Consider the following 20,863-nt stretch of genomic DNA (forward strand, 5'->3'; position numbering starts at 1 on the left):
ATATACATTCCCCATTGTTTTATGGCGTTAGTATTGACACACCTACTTTCTGCTCTCTTCTTTGGTTATATTTTAAACAATGAATACAGGTGCTGTTTGATAGATCTCCCTCATTTTTACCCTACTGACCTGTTTTCTTGAAACATTTTTTTTTTGTGTATGGATGTATTTCTGAACCCAACAGCAATAAAAACAACAGTAAAGTGTTGGCAAATTAAATTAGAAATATAATATGACATTTGGTTGACTAAAATGCTTTAATCTTGTTTGGTTGAACAGTTTTCAGCTTTCAAACTTTGAATTTTTGTTATGAATTGATGGTATGATCTGGGATATATGAAGTTCCCTGCGATGTTCTCCAGATGTCACTTCCCCTCCTGATGTCACACCTGCAGTCATGTGGTCCAATCAAATAATTCTCGTAGAGAAGCCTTGATTTGGACAGTGCATGCTTGAGCTCTGAGATGGCAAGGTGTGAGGGTGAGGAGGTGGAGATGGAGGTGAGGAAGAAGATGGGGAGTAAGAATGGCACTCTAAAAATAAATTAAACTGAGAAAATAAGGAGATGGGTGGTCTGCAATGAAGGAGGGAGGGGAAACACAAGAGCCTGCAAGAGGAGAATCAAGCAAATGTATGTCGTCAGCATGCAGTGCTCGCTGACGACAGATGTTTTTTATGCAAAGACCTGACATTTCTGTAACTAGCTCCCGGCACATAAGTGCATGTGCATCTGTACGTGCAATGTTTCAAGCAGAAGCTTCTTCCTCCATGACCACTTTAAAAAGCAGATGTGATCATGGTGGTTGGAGTTATTAACAAACTAACTTAGACCTTGTGAACAAAAAAATATTTAGTGTAAACATATTTTTCAGTTTTTAGTAATTTAACACACTTTATATTTCTCCTGCTTTCAGGACTTTTACTGCTCATTTAACTATAATGTTATTCTCAATTTATGTCCAGAATGGACAGAACAGATGTAGCAAGCCAATAAGCCAACAAGGAAATACTGTACTAAAGCTCCATCAGGAATTCAGTTTACTGAGGCAAGAGCAGACAGATGGCTTAGGTGTGGATTATATAGGGGATATATCCATCAGATATTACTATTTACAATACACTATTTTAGTCACACGAGATTCCCAAAATATACAAAAATGGTTCAATTTAAGAAATCAGATAAATATGTAGTATAAACACAAAGTATGGGGAAACAGCAGACCTATAATGGAACAACCACATTATCTGCAATGTAGAAGGGACTTTCCAGTGCCAGGAAAACAAACTCTCCCGCCCCTCATCCCACATCTCTAAAGGGGTTAAAACCTCTAAGCTACTTACCTGAATCCAGCACCGATGTCCCTCGGTGCTGGGTCAGGCTCCACCCACGCTCCGCTGACGTCGGCGGGGGAGACCTAATGCACGTGTGCGGCCATTATTCAATGCTTTTCTGTGGGGAAAATTTAACGCTAGAGGTTCGTGAGCATGTCCAGCATCAGATAACTGACCAAAGGTCAGTTTGGATTCCGGAAGCCGTCTAGTGGCTGTCTGTTAGACAGTCACAGAGGGCAGACTTAGAGCAGAACAATGTTTTACATTGCAGCACTAAGTGCAAAAGTGTCACAGCACCCAGGCCACTTCAATTAGCTGAAGTGGTCTGGGTGCCTGGAGTGTTCCTTTAACCCCTTAAAGGGGCACTCCAGGCACCCAGACCACTTCTGCCCATTGGAGTGGCTCTATGTGCCAACTCCCATCACCCTTAACCCTGCAAGTGTAATTATTGCAGTTTTTATAAACTGCAATAATTACCCTGCAGGGTTAAGTCCTCCTCTAGTTACTGTCTATCAGACAGCCACTAGAGGGACTTCCGGCTTCTTAAAACACAAAAAGTGTTTTAAACAATGCTGGATGTCCTCACGCTATGCATGAGGACCTCCAGCATCACCGGAATCCCCATTGGAAAGAATTGAATAATGCTTTCCTATGGGGTGGTCTAATGTGCACGCACGGCCATTGCCATGAGCGCGCGGCCATTGCTGTGCATGCGCGTTAGGTCTCCCCTACCGATTTTAGTGGAGCATGGGCGGAGCCTGACCTAGCGCCGAGGGACGTCAGCGCTGAATTCAGGTAAGTCACTGAAGGGGTTTTAACAAATTCTAGTAATTGAGCTATTTGTCTGTTCAACCATTATTCACCTCTTTCATATTAAGTGTACCCACACGTATTATGTATTATTTTGTTCACGAGAAACAGGGCTTTAATTTCAAATAATATATTTATATGTGAAACATAATTTAATATGAATAAAAACCAAAAAAGTTGGAAAATTAAGAAATGTTTTATTTCAATTTCAAGTGGCATTTTAACTGTGAACAGGGCCGTATCTACCGCGAGGCAAACAAGGCATTTGCCTTCGGTGGCAATTTCCAGGGGGCGGCGTTTGGAAATTGACGCCCAAGGTAATTTGTGTGTGTGTGTGTCCAGTGAATGTGGGTGTCTGAGTGATTGTGCGTTTCTGTCAGTAAGTGGATGAGTCTGTCAGTGCTTATGTGTTTCTGTCAATGAGTGAATGCATCTGTTTGTGTGTGTCTGAAGGATTGTATGTGTCTGTCAGATTTTGTCAAATCAGTGAGTGTATGTGTGTGTATATGTCAGTGTATCTGAGAGTGTATACTGGTCTGTGAGTGTGTGTCTGTGCGTCAAAATGCGGGTACATTTATTAGGGGGTGCCCGAGATCTGTCATGCCTAGGGCAGCATGCTTTCAAAATACACCACTGACTGTGAATGTCATAATACCGTTAGCTTTCACTGCAATAAACACATTTGTGTTCAGAGATGTCTAATGAGTACAATAGTAACCCCCTTTTTTATGGGATTTTAGAAAGTAACAGGGTCAAATATAGCATATTCCCCTTTTCCGTTTTTACACAATAAAATTTGCCTTTAGATTTTTAGACCATCTGGTATCCCAGAAACAAAAAGTAACCCTTTTATGGCCTACTATTTGCAACATTAGACAACCCAGGCTATTAAAAATGGGGTCTGTCTAGTCGTTCACGTAGTCACAAACCCTGGCCAAATTTAGTATTCATATTTATTTTTTGCATTTTTCATACTAAAACTGCACTTTCACTAATGATATCAACGTCAATATTCATTTTACTGCTCTAAAACCCTCATATTTGTGTGGGCTTGCCAATTTCACTTTGCCAGATTTGTTTTCTGTGTCTATGTTGCCTTTGAGACCATATGGCTGCCCAGGGATAAGAACACATTATGGCATATCATTTGCAAAAAAAGACAACCAAGGAAATTCAGAATGAGGTATATTCAGTATATTTTGGTAGCCACTTAGTCACAAACTATGGCCAAATTTAGTGTTCATTTCTTGTTGTTGTTTTTTTTTTTGCATTTTTCACACAAAAACTGCACTTTCACTAATGATACAAACATCAGAATAAAGAAAATATATTAAAACATACAATCACTGCCTATTGTTTCATACAACCCTGCACAGTTGGGTGAATTGTAGATCCCCGGTTGGTAAAGCATTGTGGAGTTGTATGACAGAAGGGGATCTATGTTTTGGCCACCCTTGCGAAAGTAAGGCCCAAAACAATTCTTGCACCAGGGACCTCTTTATATTAGCTCCGACACCACATAGAAGTGCACACTGCAGCATTTGGGCATGATTGTGCCAAAACAACTACAATGGGTTGCAGTGAACCATTAAGTCTGGATTTAAGTCATCCATTTTGCTTACTGCAGTTCTAAAACTTATAACACTGGATTGCATTAATGTTAATGGCAATTCTATCAATAAACCTTCATCTGTTTTGACTGATGATGGGTTCCTCAAAATATTAGGAAATAATATAATCACTTTAATACACATTGTCAATTGGGTAAATGTTAGAGCAAACATTGTCATATTAAAAGTAGTATAAATACTGAACACAGTAACACACCTCGATCTCACTGTGCCAACCTGATAATAGAAAGCTTGGGGAATGACAGACCACAACTTCTAACACATTGTATTAATAGACATCAGGCAAACTGGGGGATGTACAGATTATATCTCCAATCACACCGCAACTGCTCTCATTTGCTATGCATTAGAAACACTGCTCAGAACAAGGAACTGTTTTCATTTATCTTTTTCAATTGATTCAAATATTTTTTATTTCTTTATTAAGATTTTTGTTGGAAGAAACAAAACCACTAGAGATCAGTATACAGTGTATACATTAATTGCAGCACCAATTGTGGAATGCCACTTTTATAGAAAGAGACATTTACAGGTCCCATGGCTGCTTAGAACATAACGAAAGAAAAAAAAAATAGACTTCAAATAACAAACACCTCAATGCACTTGAACGGTAAAAGCAAATAAATCATACCAGATATTCCAGATATTCCAGAGACACCGGAAATTTAAAAAAATTAAGTATTTTTCTCTATCACCTTAACTCAAGCGCAAAATGATAATCTCAAAGTGGATTCAATGTGTAAAAAACAAAACAAACAAAAAACAAGATCTATAAACCACATAGCTTGGATAACTAATCACACTGAAACAAAAGAGGGAATACTCAAAATATCTAATTAAATAAATGATTCAGGAAATACAAGCAGACCTTGATTTCAAACTTATCACATTTTTAAGATGGACTTCATAGTGATTTGAGAGGCATGAGATGCTCTTGGGACTATTTTATCAGGATCACGGTATGTAGCCTCTGGGGTTCCAGACATATCCCGTTCATTGAATGGTGTCTGCAGCCTAAGGGGGCACGTGCTGACTGAAATCTGGAATTGCAGAATCATACATCTCAGGATCTAAAAGAACAACAGTTCAAACACAAAGTCGACTGACAGGAGAAGAGAGAAAAGACAAACAAGAGAAATGCAAGACAACAAATGATGATATAATAATGTGAACTGGTGGGTGGAGATGGTCGAAGGGGAGATTGAAACAGAAAAGAAGAGACATATATAAACACAGAGCAAAGCTGAAATCTTGATAAAGACCTGCTACATGTTGGAAGGTTTTTTGTTTTTTTTTCAATTCTTTATTTTCAAGTGCAGAGTTTAATTTATTACAGTGCAGGTAATAACAAGGCCACATACACATTGCTTCATTGTTGCTTGCACTCAGCTGGGTTTTGATCTTTCCAAGACAAGAACTCTACAGACACCATTTAAACCTTGGGCTCATAATCTGGGTCATTTTCTTCATCTGCCTCCTCTTCAGCATCCTCATCGTCAGCTTCTTCCCCTTCTTCATCATAATCATCATCGTCATCTTCAATAGCTTCACCAGTAAAATACAGTACAGATCGGGGAATTATTCGCTCACGTAAGAAATGTCCAATTTCAAAGTCTGCAGTGAGAATGGCTTCGGAATCATCATCCAGCTCTCCATTTTCAGGTACTTCAGGTGGGCTGAAGAAGTTGAAGAATGAGTCATTTGGAACAGTTTTTGTAACAGTCCTTACTGTACCACGACCCTTATGCTTTTGTTTCTTCTTTATGGTTTTTAAAGTGACATTCTTTCCCTTCTTCCAGTCAATTTGGCACCCTGTACATCCCATTATTTCTGGCCCATCAAATGAGAAGGGATCAGACTCATCAGGCTCGGACCTCATTTTATATGTTTTGGTCAGCACTTCATTTGTAAAGAAGTCATTGGACTCAAAGAAAAATTCTAGTGTGAAACTCATTGGCTGACCAGCTTCTGAAAACTTTACTTTTATGTCTTTCAAATGTTTCAGAATTGGCTCGTCATGTTCCTGAACCATATCACTTAAGAGATCAACGTTTTTGAAGACTGTCAGCCAGAACTCTGGGATTCCTTTTGGGTCCTCTTTTTCTTCGTCTTTCTTCTCCTCTTCAAGTTTTGCCTTCTCTTTCATATCCGAAATCTCCTCCTCTTCGTCTACTTTCCACTCACATTCTTCCTCCGTGGGTTCATATGTGGCATTTATGATATCACTTCTTTTGTCAAAAAGTGGCTGATATAAAGCAGCATACTTCCTCTCCAGTTCATGCACTTCTTCATAGAATTTAGCTTCAATTTGGGCACACTTAACTTGCAAATTTTTAAGAGCATTCACTCGTTTCTTAACTACTTTAGGCAAGCTTTCAATGTAGCCAGTTGATGTACCAACGAGGTCATCTAACCTTTCTTGAAGAGCAGCTAAAATGTGTGGATTCTGCATCATTTGTGCAGTCAATTGCCTAGCTTTACTGTTTGCATCCTCCCCAGATTCTTCTTCTTCTACTTCTTCAACATCTTCCATGTCGTGTAGGTCCAGTTCAGCCTGCTCTTTATTGTCTATGTTTGCCATTTTAGGATTTTTCTAAACACCGGGGACACCGAGCAGACAGGGATCCGCCGCCGCCGCGCAGTGCCGGGAGACAGGAGGGAAGCGCCCCTTCAGGGATGGCGGCAAAATGAGAAGAGTTAAATAAATGTTTGAGTGTTGTCACGTTGGTCCATTATGTACTAACATATAAATACATTCTCAACACTCTACATTACACATGTGATTCTATATTTATCACTTATTCATATCAATGGTGATAAACCACCCAGGGTGATATAATTTATAGTTATTAAATTGGTGGAAATATAACAAATTATATACATTAAGAAAAAAGCTGGGGTCCCAAGATGCTCACTAAATGTTGCAGAGCTTAAAAAGTAAAATCAAGTTTTAAGAGATCTTTATAAAAATATTTTCATAAAGGCTCGTTGGTAGGTATTTAGCGCCATGCCTTATTATATCATTACTGATATTAAGTTATTGATAGGTATTATCCTTGTAAACATAATTGTTGTGTTTATTTTATGGGTTTGAGTACAATAAATGCATTGGACTGTAGGTATCCAATGGTCCAACTCACATGGGAATGAGCCTTCCAGGACCGGCTCAGATCGTATGGCAGAAGTGTACTAAGTGACAAAATCCCCTCTTCTGTCCACTCAAATATGGTATATGAAACGAAAAAGAAGTGGGGAAACCAGTAGACTTCTGGTGTAGTATGTCAGGTATGATACAGCAGATATACAATAAAAAGATCGTGCTCACCTATTCCAGAGCCCTTGATGCCTGGCTCAAGGTGATAGCGCTCTGAGGGGACACACCCTTCTTTTCAAGCAAGCAAGCAGGAGTGATTTATAGGACTATATTATTTAATAAATATAACAATGGTACCACCCCCCATAACCATACAGAATAACCCTCCACACACACACAGCATTACCCCCTACAATACAGAATCAACCCCCTCACACACAGGATCACCCTCACTCACACACACAGTATCACCCCCCCTCCCATACACAATCACCCCGCTCACACACATGATCACTCCTTTCACACACACAATGTCAGCCTCCTCCCACACACAGTATCCCCCCACACACAGTATCACCCCTCACACACACTGTCACCCTCCCTCATACACATTGTCACCCCTTCACACACACACACACACACACACACACACACACACTGTCAGCCTCCCTAGACACACTGTTAGCATCCCCTCACACTGCCACCTCCCTATACATTGTCACCCCTCCCTACACTGTCATCATCCCCACACTGTTACCCCCCCACACTGTCAGCCTCTTCATGCATCTAAACTCACGTTAACCACTCCTAATCCTGTTAATCTCACCCCTCACACACACACTGTCATGCGCCCCACACACTGTCACCCTTGACTATGTCATGTGTCATGTCACATACTTCCACACACTGTCAGCCTCCCCAGACACACTGTTTTCACCCCTACACTGTGTAACGGATCACCTGGCACCCCGACTGGGTACCTCCGTTGAAGGATGCTCCTAGCGTTTCCTGAGGACTCCAAGCACTCTGGCAGACACCACAATCACCGAATCTGAGAAGCATATAAATCCTCTCAAGCCTCTGAATGCTGTAGACAGTTGAATAGGAACCATACGAATAGGTTTGCACTCCTAGCAGTCAAACTGAAACAGCATGCAATAAATCCTCCCCCAAGAATGAGACGACATTCACACACTGTCTTATAAAGGATTCTCCCATGCATGGGAGGGATTTACAATACACCAATCACACAATGGTTACATCCCACAGATTCCCTCCCCTTAGCCTGAGAGGTAATCCAATTATACATACTTTTTAACCAACATTCATAACTCAAAAACCATACATCCAATTCACATAAAAATTACATATTCACAATCAATCCATTCAGGGGAACAACATATCAAATGGCATGAATCAGACCAGGGGTTCAGAAGTTAGTAAAATATCTTTTGGGCCCTGGCTGGCACATGGCTATCTGGCCCAGACCGGTTTCAAAGTCTTCTATCCTGGAGATAATTGAGAAGTAATTCAATTATCTCCCAGGACAGAGACAAGACTCCATTATGCACATGGTGTGCACAAAGCATTAAAATACTATAAAATACACAAAGTCACATTTTATACATAAAACACAGACATGTCACATATCCCCAGATAGCTGAGATCTGAGTGCACAAAACTACCGAATAGCGCTCAGCAGTGGCGTACACACAACCCATGTTGCCCTGGTGCGAAAACTGATCCGGGGCCCCCCCCCTCCCCCCGCGCGAGCGCTTACTCTGCGCAGGCTGGGGCCGCAACACATGGCGGCGGGCACCTGGTCGCAGGGCTGCGACCCGTGCGACCGCGGTATGTATGCCAGTGCATGCATAAACACATACACTTAACCCCTTAAGGACCAAACTTCTGGAATAAAATGGAATCATGACATGTCACGTGTCCTTAAGGGGTTAAAGGACCACTACAGACACCCAGATCACATCAGCTCAATGAAGTGGTCTGGGTGCCAGGTCTCTCTAGTTTTAACCCTGCAGCTGAAAACATAGCAGTTTCAGAGAAACTGCTATGTTTCACTGAGGGTTAATCCAGCCTCTAGTGGCTGTCTCATTGACAGCCGCTAGAGGATTTTCTGCGATTCTCACTGTGAAAATCACAGTGAGAAGACGCTGAACGTCCATAGGAAAGCATTGAGTAATGCTTTCCTATGGGCGGTTTGAATGCGCACGTGGCTCTTGCCACGCATGTGCATTCGGAGCTGAGAGGCGGATAGGGACGGAGAGATCCCCAGCGTTAAGGGAGTCCGGCGCTGGAGAAAGGTAAGTGCTTAAGACACACACACTCTCATGAACAGACGCACACACTCAGTGACAGACTCACACAAACATACTCAGTAACAGACACACACTCTAACACACACACACACTCTAACACACACACACACACACACACACTCACTAACACTAACACACACACTCACTAACACTAACACACTCACTAACACACACACTCACTAACACACACACTCACTAACACACACACACTCACTAACACACACACACTCACTAACACACACTCACTAACACACACACACTCACTAACACACACACACTCACTAACACACACTCACTAACACACACTCACTAACACACTCACTAACACACTCACTAACACACTCACTAACACTAACACACACACTCACTAACACACACACTCACTAACACACACACACACACACACACACACACTCACTAACACACACACACACACACTCACTAACACACTCACTAACACTCTCACTAACACTCTCACTAACACTCTCACTAACACTCTCACTAACACTAACACACTCACTAACACCAACACACTCACTAACACTAACACACTCACTAACACTAACACACTCACTCACTAACACACTCAAACGTTTTTTTTTTTTTTTTTAATCCCCCCAGCCTCCTTACCTGTGGGAGAGCTGGGGGGATTCCCTGGGGTCCAGTGGTGTTGCTGGCACCCGGCTGGCTGGCGGGCGCGCGAGGGAGCACTGTCCCCTGGGTGCTCCCTCTTCAGCTCCCTCGCGCGCCGCGTACTGATGCCGGAGCCGGAAGATGACGTCATCTTCCGGCTCCGGTTTCAGTGCGGTGCGCGAGGGAGCTGAAGAGGGAGCACCCAGGGGACAGTGCTCCCTCGCGCGCCCGCCAGCCAGCCGGGTGACAGCCTGGCCAGCCTTGGGGGGCCCGGAGGTGGCCGGCTCCTGGGCCCCCCAGCAGAAGAGGCTGGCCCTGTGGGTACATACCTGGGTCGCAGGGCGGTCGGGCCCCCTGGTGGGCCGGGCCCGGTCGCAGCCGCGACCCCTGCGACCCTGGTATGTACGCCACTGGCGCTCAGATCCTATTCACACAGTTCAATTGCCATGGAGCCGAAGTCTTTAACTACACGAATGGGCTCCATGGCATAGCTATCTGGGTTAACACATTCACATAAAGTCGGGTCCATAGTCCAAAGGCAAGAGGCGGGCAAGCAGCCCCCTCCAAGGACACGTGGCGAGGTTGATTTCACCACACACTGTCACCCCCTTCTCTCACAATATTACCCCACTGTCCCACACAATATCACTCTTCATCTATACAGTATCACTCACCTCCCATACAGTACCACCCTCTTCCCATACAGAATTACCTCCCTCACACACAGGCTCAACCCTCTCACACACAGGATCATCCCCCCACACACAGGATCATCTCACACACACACAATGTCACCCCCTCCCACACACAATACCCCCCACACACAGTATTACTCACCTCACACACACTGTCACCCTCCCTCATACACATTGTCACCCCTTCACACACACACACACACACACTGTCAGCCTCCCTAGACACACTGTTAGCCTCCCCTCACACTGCCACTTCCCTACACATTGTCACCCCTCCCTACACTGTTATCATCCACACACTGCCCTCCCATCCACACTGTCAGCCTCTGCATGCATCTACACTCACATTAACCACTCCTAATCCTGTTAATCTCACCTCCTCCAAACTTACTCTGTCACACTCTCCCCCCTAACCCTGCCACACTTATCCTATCACATTAATGCCTCTAATCCTGTCAACTCTGCCACACTCACCCTGTCACATTAACCCCCTTTAATCCTGTCTCACTCGTCCCTCCTACCATGCTACAATTGCCCCAACACACTTATTTCCACTTGCCCTGTCACACTCCCTCATCAAACCATGTCATACTCCCTCTCCCTCATTCTCTCTCACAAACCCCCCACCCTGTTCCCTTTGCCCTGTCACACTCTCCCTGCCACTGGTACCCCTTTACTCACCTTGTCACAGTCACCAGCTGAAGACTTTCATTATACACACACAGTCAGGAAACATAGCTTTGCCATAAACACAATGCACAAAGGCCACAGACAGACCCCCATACACACAACACACTTCAAGCAGCTACCCCATTCACATTTAACCCCGACAAAACCACAATATCTCCATCTAGGATTAACCCTTTCTGCTGTAAACATAGCAGTTTCAGAGAAACTGCTATGTTTACAAATGGGTTAATCCAGCCTCTAGTGGCTGTCTCATTGACAGCCACTAGAGGTGCTTCCGCGCTTCTCACTGTGATTTTCACAGTGAGAAGATGCCAGCATCCATAGGAAAGCATTGAGAATGCTTTCCTTTGCACTGGCTGAAAGTGCGCGCGATGACAAGGAAAAGCGGCGGAGAGTCCCCACCGCCGAGGGAGCTCGGTGGTGGAGAAAGGGTATGTGTTTAACCCCTTCTTCCAACTTCAGCCTGGCAGGAGGGACCTAGAGACCCTACAGAGCCAGGAAAACGAGTATGTTTCAGTGTTTGCAGATGACACAAAACTTTGTAAAGTAATAAAATGTGAGCAGGATATTGCTTTGCTGCAGAGGGATTTCGATAGATTGGGGGACTGGACACTAAAATGGCAGATGAAATTTAATGTAGAGAAATGCAAAGTTATGCACTTTGGGATCATGAATGCACAAGCAACTTACACCCTAAACAGTAGTGAATTAGGGATAACCACACACAAGAAGGATTTGGGAATTGTTAAAGACAACAAATTAGGCAGCAATATGCAATGTCAATCTGCAGTTGCTAAGGTCAGTAAGGTTTTGTCATGTATAAATAGGGGCATAAATTCTCAGGATGAAAATATAATTTTGCCTCTCGCTGGTAAGACCACACTTTGAATATGCTGTGCAATTTTAAGCACCTGTTATAAGGAAGAATATCATGGCACTAGAAAAAGTGCAGAGACGAGCTATGAAATTGATAAAAGGAATGGACAGTGGCATACTAAGGGGGGAGCGGGGGGCGGTCCGCCCCGGGTGCCACCAGTTAGGGGGGTACCTCCAGGGCTGGCCAGGCTTGTGACTCTGTGAGCTGTGTGGCTGCACAGGGTGCCGGGAGTCACACAGCTCACACACGCAGGGGCTGGGAATTCTGCAGTACAGAAGTACTGCACAGATAATTGGGGGCGGAGCTAACTCGGCCGTGGAGGTGGAGCCAAACCGGATGCGGTGGCGGAGCTACAGCCAGCCTCCATTTGCTGCCTTTCACTACAGCACACTGAGGGGAAGCAGGAAGGAGACCCTGCTTCCCCAACTCCAACACACCAGGGACTCACTGACTCCACTCCTCCACCAGTAAATAAGAGAGAGAGAGTGTGAGTGTGTGTGTGAGACTGCTTGTGACTGTCTGCCTGTGACTATCTGTGACTGTGTGTGCGAATGTCTGCCTGTGACTATCTTTGTTGTGTGTGTGAATGTCTGCCTGTGACTATCTGTGACTGTGTGTGTGAATGTCTGCCTGTGACTATCTGTGACTTTGTGTGTGAATGTCTGCCTGTGACTATCTGTGACTGTGTGTGTGACTGTCTGCCTGTGCCTGTGTGTGTGAATGTTTGCCTGTGACTGTCTACTTGTGACTGTGTATGTGACTATCTGCCTGTGACTCTCTGCCTGTGACTGTATGTTTTTCTACCTGTGACTGCGTCTATGACTGTCTCCCTGTAAATGTATGTGACTGTGTGTGAATGTCTGCCTGTGACTGTCTACCTGGGACTGCATCTGTGACTGTCTATGTGTCAGGGTACCTGTTGTCTCTACCTCAGAGGAGGTGAGATACTTAGACGTTCATCCTCTCAGAGGGGTTGACTCACTCGTTCCTCGCAGTTCTCTCGGCCGTTTACACGCCGGCCGCGAGGGACCCGCTTCCTTTTATGACGCGGCGCTCAGTAGCCGACGTCATGACGACAATCCGTTCCGACCTGTCAATCAAGTCCCGACCACGAATCAGGACTCGTCGGGGGCGTGATTACCTATCTAGAACCAGGGTATAAAGTAGGGCTTTATGCATTTGTTCATTGCCCTGTCGTGGTTCTAGCTTGTCTAGTCACTCAGTGCTCTTGTTATCTATTTGTCTCTTTGGTTTTGACCCGGCTTGTTTGTTCTATCCTGCTTACCTCTATTACCATTTGACTCGGCTTGTCTCTCGCTTATCTGCTCTCTCGTTCCCTCGACCTCGGCTTGTCTCTGACCATTCTTTGCTTACTCCTTACGTTAGTCCGGCCATTCTAAGGTCCGGTATACGTACCTTCCTCCTGTTTGTACTTTGCGTGTTGGATCCCTGTCCCGATCCTGACACTATGCCTGTGAATGTCTGCCTGTGACAGTTTACCTGGGACTGAGTGCGACTGTCTTCCTGTGACTGTACGTGAGACTGACTTTTGGTGACTGTGTGTGTGACTGTCTGCCTGTGCCTCTATGTATAAATGTCTGCCTGTGGTTGTCTACCTGGGACTGTGTATGACTGTCTGCCTGTGACTGTCTGCATGTCACTGAGTGTGTGTGACTGTGTGCTGCCTGTAACTATGTTACAGTCTGCCTGTAATTGTGTGTGTGTGTGTGTGTGACTGTATGCCTGTAGCTGTGTGTGTGTGACTGTCTGTCTGTAACTGTGTGTGTTACTGTCTACCTGCAGCTGTGTGTTTGACAGTGTGCAAGTGACTATGTGTTTGGTACGGTGTGCATGTGGCTGTATTTGACAGTATATGCGTATAACTGTGTACATCTGACTGTATCTGACTGACTTCACCCTGCAGTGAGTCGGCACATAACCTCATCCAAGCATTGGCATCATATTACAGGGTGTGCAAGGGACGTGTGCATGAAGAGCACAGAGATCCCAGCAGCAACCACTGACTACCAGGGACTGAGGATCCACTCTAGCCCTCCCAGAGCAAGGTTGGGAGGCTCGGTGGACCTCTTAATTATTAAATGTGTGCATGTATGTGATGTTTGCGTGTGTATATCTAATTATGTGTGTTTGTAATTGTATGTGTGTGTGGTCTGTGATTGTGTATGTCTGTGTTTATGTGTGTGGTTGTGTGTGTATCTCTGTAGTTAAGTGTGTGTGTGTATATATATATATATATATATATATACACACACGCACACACACACACTTAACTACAGAGATACACACACAACCACACACATAAACACAGACATACACAATTACAGACCCACACAAATACAATTACAAACACACATAATTAGATATACACATGCAAACTTCACATACATGCACACACTTAACTACAGAGATACACACACAACCACACACATAAACACAGACATACACAATCACAGACCCACACACATACAATTACAAACACACATAATTAGATATACACACGCAAACATTACATACATACACACGTGTGTGTGTATATGTATATATATATATATATATATATATATATATATACACATACACACACACACACACAATCACAGATATACACACACAGACATACACCTAGAAACATAGAAACATAGAAACATAGAATGTGACGGCAGATAAGAACCATTCGGCCCATCTAGTCTGCCCAGTTTTCTAAATACTTTCATTAGTCCCTGGCATTATCTTATAGTTAGGATAGCCTTATGCCTATCCCACGCATGCTTAAACTCCTTTACTGTGTTAACCTCTACCACTTCAGCTGGAAGGCTATTCCAATCATCCACTACCCTCTCAGTAAAGTAATACTTCCTGATATTATTTTTAAACCTCTGTCCCTCTAATTTAAGACTATGTCCTCTGGTTGTGGTAGTTTTTCTTCTTTTAAATATAGTTTCCTCCTTTACTGTGTTGATTCCCTTTATGTATTTAAATGTTTCTATCATATCCCCCCTGTCTCGTCTTTCCTCCAAGCTATACATGTTAAGATCCTTTAACCTTTCCTGGTAAGTTTTATCCTGCAATCCATGAACCAGTTTAGTAGCCCTTCTTTGAACTCTCTCTAAGGTATCAATATCCTTCTGAAGATATGGTCTCCAGTACTGTGTACAGTACTCCAAGTGAGGTCTCACTAGTGTTTTGTACAATGGCATGAGCACTTCCCTCTTTCTACTGCTAATACCTCTCCCTATACAACCAAGCATTCTGCTAGCATTTCCTGCTGCTCTATTACATTGTCTGCCTACCTTTAAGTCCTCAGAAATAATCACCCCTAAATCCCTTTCCTCAGATGTTGAGGTTAGGACTCTGTCAAATATTCTGTACTCTGCCCTTGGGTTTTTACGTCCAAGATGCATTATCTTGCACTTATCCACATTAAATGTCAGTTGCCACAACTCTGACCATTTTTCTAGTTTACCTAAATCATTTGCCATTTGGCTTATCCCTCCTGGAACATCAACCCTGTTACATATCTTAGTATCATCCGCAAAAAGACACACCTTACCATCAAGACCTTCTGCAATATCACTAATAAAAATATTAAAGAGAATGGGTCCAAGTACAGATCCCTGAGGTACCCCACTGGTGACAAGCCCAAGCTTCGAATATACTCCATTGACTACAACCCTCTGTTGCCTGTCACTCAGCCACTGCCTTACCCATTCAACAATATTGGAATCCAAACTCAAAGATTGCAGTTTATTGATAAGCCTTCTATGTGCAACAGTGTCAAAAGCCTTACTGAAATCTAGGTAAGCAATGTCTACTGCACCACCCTGATCTATAATTTTAGTTACCCAATCAAAAAAATCAATAAGATTAGTTTGGCATGATCTCCCTGAAGTAAACCCATGTTGTCTCTGATCTTGAAATCTATGTGTTTTTAGATGTTCAACAATCCTATCCTTTAACATGGTTTCCATCACTTTCCCCACTACTGAAGTAAGGCTTACTGGCCTATAGTTGCCCGACTCCTCCTTATTACCTTTCTTGTGAAACCTATTGTGTTTTTGTGTGTGTATATAAATGTGTATGTGTTTGGTACATAGCTCCCTTATTTGGTGTCCTTAAATATTGCAGTCCCACATAAGGATAACAAATAAGGGTGCTATCTACTAAACAACTGAAATTAAGAAAAGGTTTTTTTTTTAAATTGATCTTTTAGCTGTTTAGTTGATAATTGGTGTCCTTATGTGAGATTTCCATATTTAAAGATACCAAATTAGGGTGCTGTTTATCAGATAGCTCCCTTATCCTTATTTGGTGTCCTTAAATATGTTTAAACTGCAATTGGAAAAATACTTGCAAAAACATAACATACAGGGATATTTTTAATTAGTGGGGTAATAGCTACTTGATCCAAGGAGACATCTGACTGCTATTTTGGGGTCAGGAAGGAATTTTTTCCTAGTTTGTTGCAAAATTGGAAGCGCTTCAGACTAGGTTTTTTGCCTTCTTTTGGATCAACAGCAAAAACATATGTGAGGATGGCTGGGCTTGATGGACACAAGTCTCTTTTCAGCCTATGTAACTTTGTAACAAACATGCTCACAGAGACATATATTCACACACACAAGGAAAACTCTCTGTCAGACACACACACTTTCATTTTGGTGTTAGTGGGGCCTCATGTTTAAGCTTCGCCTGAGGCCTCATAAAGTCTAGAGCTGCCTCTGTGTGTTATACACTCATATACACCAAAAATTTGGATCTCCCAATCTACCAAAAATGGAAATGTCCCTCCTAAGGAAGGACACTAGGGATATATGGTTCATGCACCAATAGTGTTTAATAGTTTTATTATGCATCACTGTGACTGCCAAAACAGACAAATTAGATCAATTCTGATCTATGTTTCCAGTTCAGCCGTTTTATCCTTAGATTTGAAGTTCACCTTGAATTTACATTGAATTCCTTGCAACTCTTACTTTAGTGAACAACTATTTGTAATGCTGTTAGCAATGATAATGTTTCTGCAAATAATGTTCCTGTGTTTTGCTTTACTTTAACCCCTTAAGGACACACACCATGTGTGACATGTCATGATTCCCTTTTATTCCAGAAGTTTGGTCCTTAAGGGGTTAAGTAAGTACTATGCTTCTCATTCATCCCTTGAAAAAAAACAAAAACAAAAAACAGATGATTTATCTTATTCTCAATTAATGTCACTCAGCAGTGGTTTCTAAATCAAACTGTGATTGATAGAATACTCATTTTATTTCAAGCTTTTACAAGTTCTAAAAGTGCTTTGAGAGTCGGTTTATCTATGAAATATTTTATTTATTAAGAACAATTGAGCAGTAATGAGTACAATGTGTTTATTAAACCATTATGTTTTATTGAAAAAGTATTTAAAGAATCACGAATAGTGATGTCGCGAACATGAAATTTGCCGTTCGCGATTGGCGAACGCGAACTTCCGCAAATGTCCGCGAACGGGCGAACCCGGCGAACCGCAATAGACTTCAATAGGCAGGTGAATTTTAAAACCCACAGGGACTATTTCTGGCCACAATAGTGATGGGCCCCCACCCACCTAAGCGGTGGGTGGGGGCCCTAAACAAGAATAAGGGGGGGACCTAATGTCCTCTCCCCTGGCCCCCACCCCTGAGTGGTGGGTGGGGGCCCTAAACACAAATTGGGGAGGGGACCTAATGTCCTCCCCCCTGGGCCCCACCCCTGAGCATAGGGTGGGGGCCCTAAATGCCAATATGGGGGAGACCTAATGTCCTCCCCCCCGGCCCCCACCCATGAGCGGCCGGTGGGGGCCCTAAATACCAATAGGTGGGGCCCTATTGTCCTCCCCCCCGGCCCCCACCCCTGAGCGGTGGGTGGGGGCCCTAAATACCAATAGGGGGGGACCTATTGTCATTCCCCCCGGCTCCAACCCATGAGCGGCGGGTGGGGGCCCTAAATACCAATAGGGGGGGCCCTATTGTCCTCCCCCCCGGCCCCCACCCCTGAGCGGTGGGTGGGGGCCCTAAATACCAATAGGGGGGGACCTATTGTCATTCCCCCAGGCTCCAACCCATGAGCGGCGGGTGGGGGCCCTAAATACCAATGGGGGGGACCTATTGTCCTCCCCCCGGCCCCCACCCCTGAGCGGTGGGTGGGGGCCCTAAATACCAATAGGGGGGACCTATTGTCATTCTCCCTGGCCCCCACCCCTGAGCGGCGGGTGGGGGCCCTAAATACCAATGGGGGGGACCTATTGTCCTCCCCCCGGCCCCCACCCCTGAGCGGCGGGTGGGGGCCCTAAATACCAATAGGGGGGGACCTAATGTCCTCCCCCCGGCCCCCACTCATGAGCGGCGGGTGGGGGCCCTAAATACCAATAGGGGGACCTATTGTCCTCCCCCGGCCCCCACCCATGAGCGGCGGGTGGGGGCCCTAAATACCAATAGGGGGGGACCTATTGTCCTCCCCCCCGGCCCTCACCCCTGAGCGGCGGGTGGGGCCCTAAATACCGATAGGGGGGACCTAATGTCCTTCCCCCGGCCCCCACCCATGAGCGGCGGGTGGGGGCCCTAAATAACAATAGGGGGGACCTATTATCCTCCCCCCCGGCCCCCACTCCTGAGCGGCGGGTGGGAGCCCTAAATACCAATAGAGGGGGACCTATTGTCCTCCCCCCCCCCGGCCCCCACCCAAGAGCGTCGGGTGGGGGCCCTAAAAAAATGTCCCCCCCAGGTGACTAGGGGTCCCCAAACCCCTAGTCACCACCTCCCCCCCCAAAAAAAATGGTCCCCCTACCTACCCCCCTCACCCTAAAAATAATGAGGGGGGAGTCAATAAAGCTAAAAACCTGTAAATAAATAAATATATATAACTTACCATTAGATGTCTTCTTTTTTCTAAAATCCTCTTTCTTCAGCCCCCAAAAAGGCCAAATAAAAAGCCAATATAACCGTTGCACTATGAAAAAAAAAACAAAAAACGAGCGCAATAAAAATGAATCCTTCTTCACCCTTCGAGGGCACGCCACGTACTGAGCTCCGCAGGGCGGGTCAAGGCTTATAAAGCCTTGCCACGCCCTGCAATTAGGCTTAGAACACTCTGATTGGTTGTTTTAAGCCAATCAGAGTGCTCTGTGTCATTTTACACAGCATGGGAAAATTCCAAAGAACTTTCCCACGCTGTGTAAAATGACACCGTGCACTCTGATTGGATTTCACACCACCCAATCAGAGTGCTGTGTCATTTTACACAGCGTGGGAAAGTTCTGTGGAATTTTCCCACGCTGTGTAATTTGACTCATAACACTCTGATTGGTGGATTAAGTAACCAATCAGAGAGTTATGAGTCAAATTACACAGCGTGGGAAAATTCCACAGAACTTTCCCACGCTGTGTAAAATGACACAGAGCACTCTGATTGGGTGGCTTGAAATCCACCCAATCAGAGTGCTCTGTGTCATTTTACACAGCGTGGGAAAGTTCTTTGGAATTTTCCCATGCTGTGTAAAATGACACAGAGCACTCTGATTGGCTTAAACCAACTAGAGTGTCAGAGTGTTCTAAGCCTAATTGCAGGGCGTGGCAAGGCTTCATAAGCCTTGACCCGCCCTGCGGAGCTCAGTACGCGGCGTGCCCTCAAAGGGTGAAGAAGGATACATTTTTTTTGCGCTCGTTTTTTTTTTTTTTTTTTTTTCAAAGTGCGACGGTTATATTGGCTTTTTATTTGGCCTTTTTGGGGGCTGAAGAAAGAAGATTTTAGAAAAAAGAAGACATCTAATGGTTAGTTTATTTTTATTTATTTACAGGTTTTTAGCTTTATTGACTCCCCCCTCATTATTTTTAGGGTGAGGGGGGTAGGTAGGGGGACCATTTTTTTGGGGGGGGGGTGACTAGGGGTTTGGGGATGGGGGCCGTCGGGAGGACAATAGGTCCCCCCCCTATTGGTATTTAGGGCCCCCACCTGCCGCTCAGGCTTAGAACACTCTGATTGGGAAAACGCTATGTTCGCCAGGAACTATTCGCCAGCGAACCGTTCGGGACATCACTAATCACGAACATTTAGCAGGAAAATTAGAAAACAAAACACATATGGTTCGATGATCGATCCTGACAAAACTTATAATAGCAGACAATATGCATTTGAAGACAAAAATATATCCAATGACACAGTAAAAACAGTGTATTGAGACCTTCCTCTGTTAGGCATGGATGGAAGGGAAGAGACCTCTTTTTCCATGTCTACATTCGTGCTCATGATTCTTGTTCGATCCTCTCTATTTCAGGCAAGTAATTTGTTTTTTTAATTTTAAAAAAATCTGGCACATACTAATTATATTTTGCAATGTTTTTGTTTTGTTTTTTAATTAAAGAAGTTCAGATAGAGTTTAATTAATTAACAGTGTCATTTTGATTATTGAAAAGTGAGTAAAATACTTGGACCAAAATTGAGGAGTTGGATTTGTAACATTATTCTGGCGGCCCACCGCTGCCACTGTTGTACTAAATGTTTTGTTAGGGTAATGGTGGTTGTGGACAGAGTCCAGAATATCCCAATTACCAGATAACCCCAAAAACAATGATACATGTCTGCATAATCAACTGGACATTTTGTGTTTGATTTTCTATTAACTGTGTATAGTCTAACAGGAATGTAATGAAGCATTTGTAGACTAATTTCCTGATAGGAATGCATTTGATTAGACATGTATGTATAATCTTGTCTGTTGTAAGTATTTGGAATGGGAT

The 20,863-nt window shown here is 44.0% G+C and overlaps 1 protein-coding gene across 1 annotated transcript; it reads right to left on the bottom strand.

Annotated features, from left to right (window-relative positions):
- Positions 1 to 5,097: 5,097 nt before the first annotated feature.
- LOC134567922 (nucleosome assembly protein 1-like 1) lies at positions 5,098 to 6,464 on the bottom strand. Its single transcript, XM_063426073.1, has one exon. It carries the CDS (start codon positions 6,352 to 6,354, stop codon positions 5,206 to 5,208), a length of 1,149 nt encoding a protein of 382 aa, XP_063282143.1. The 5' UTR covers positions 6,355 to 6,464; the 3' UTR covers positions 5,098 to 5,205.
- Positions 6,465 to 20,863: the final 14,399 nt, after the last annotated feature.

The sequence above is a fragment of the Pelobates fuscus genome, chromosome 7 (genome assembly GCF_036172605.1).
Source record: "Pelobates fuscus isolate aPelFus1 chromosome 7, aPelFus1.pri, whole genome shotgun sequence".
NCBI classification, from domain to species: Eukaryota; Metazoa; Chordata; class Amphibia; order Anura; family Pelobatidae; genus Pelobates; species Pelobates fuscus.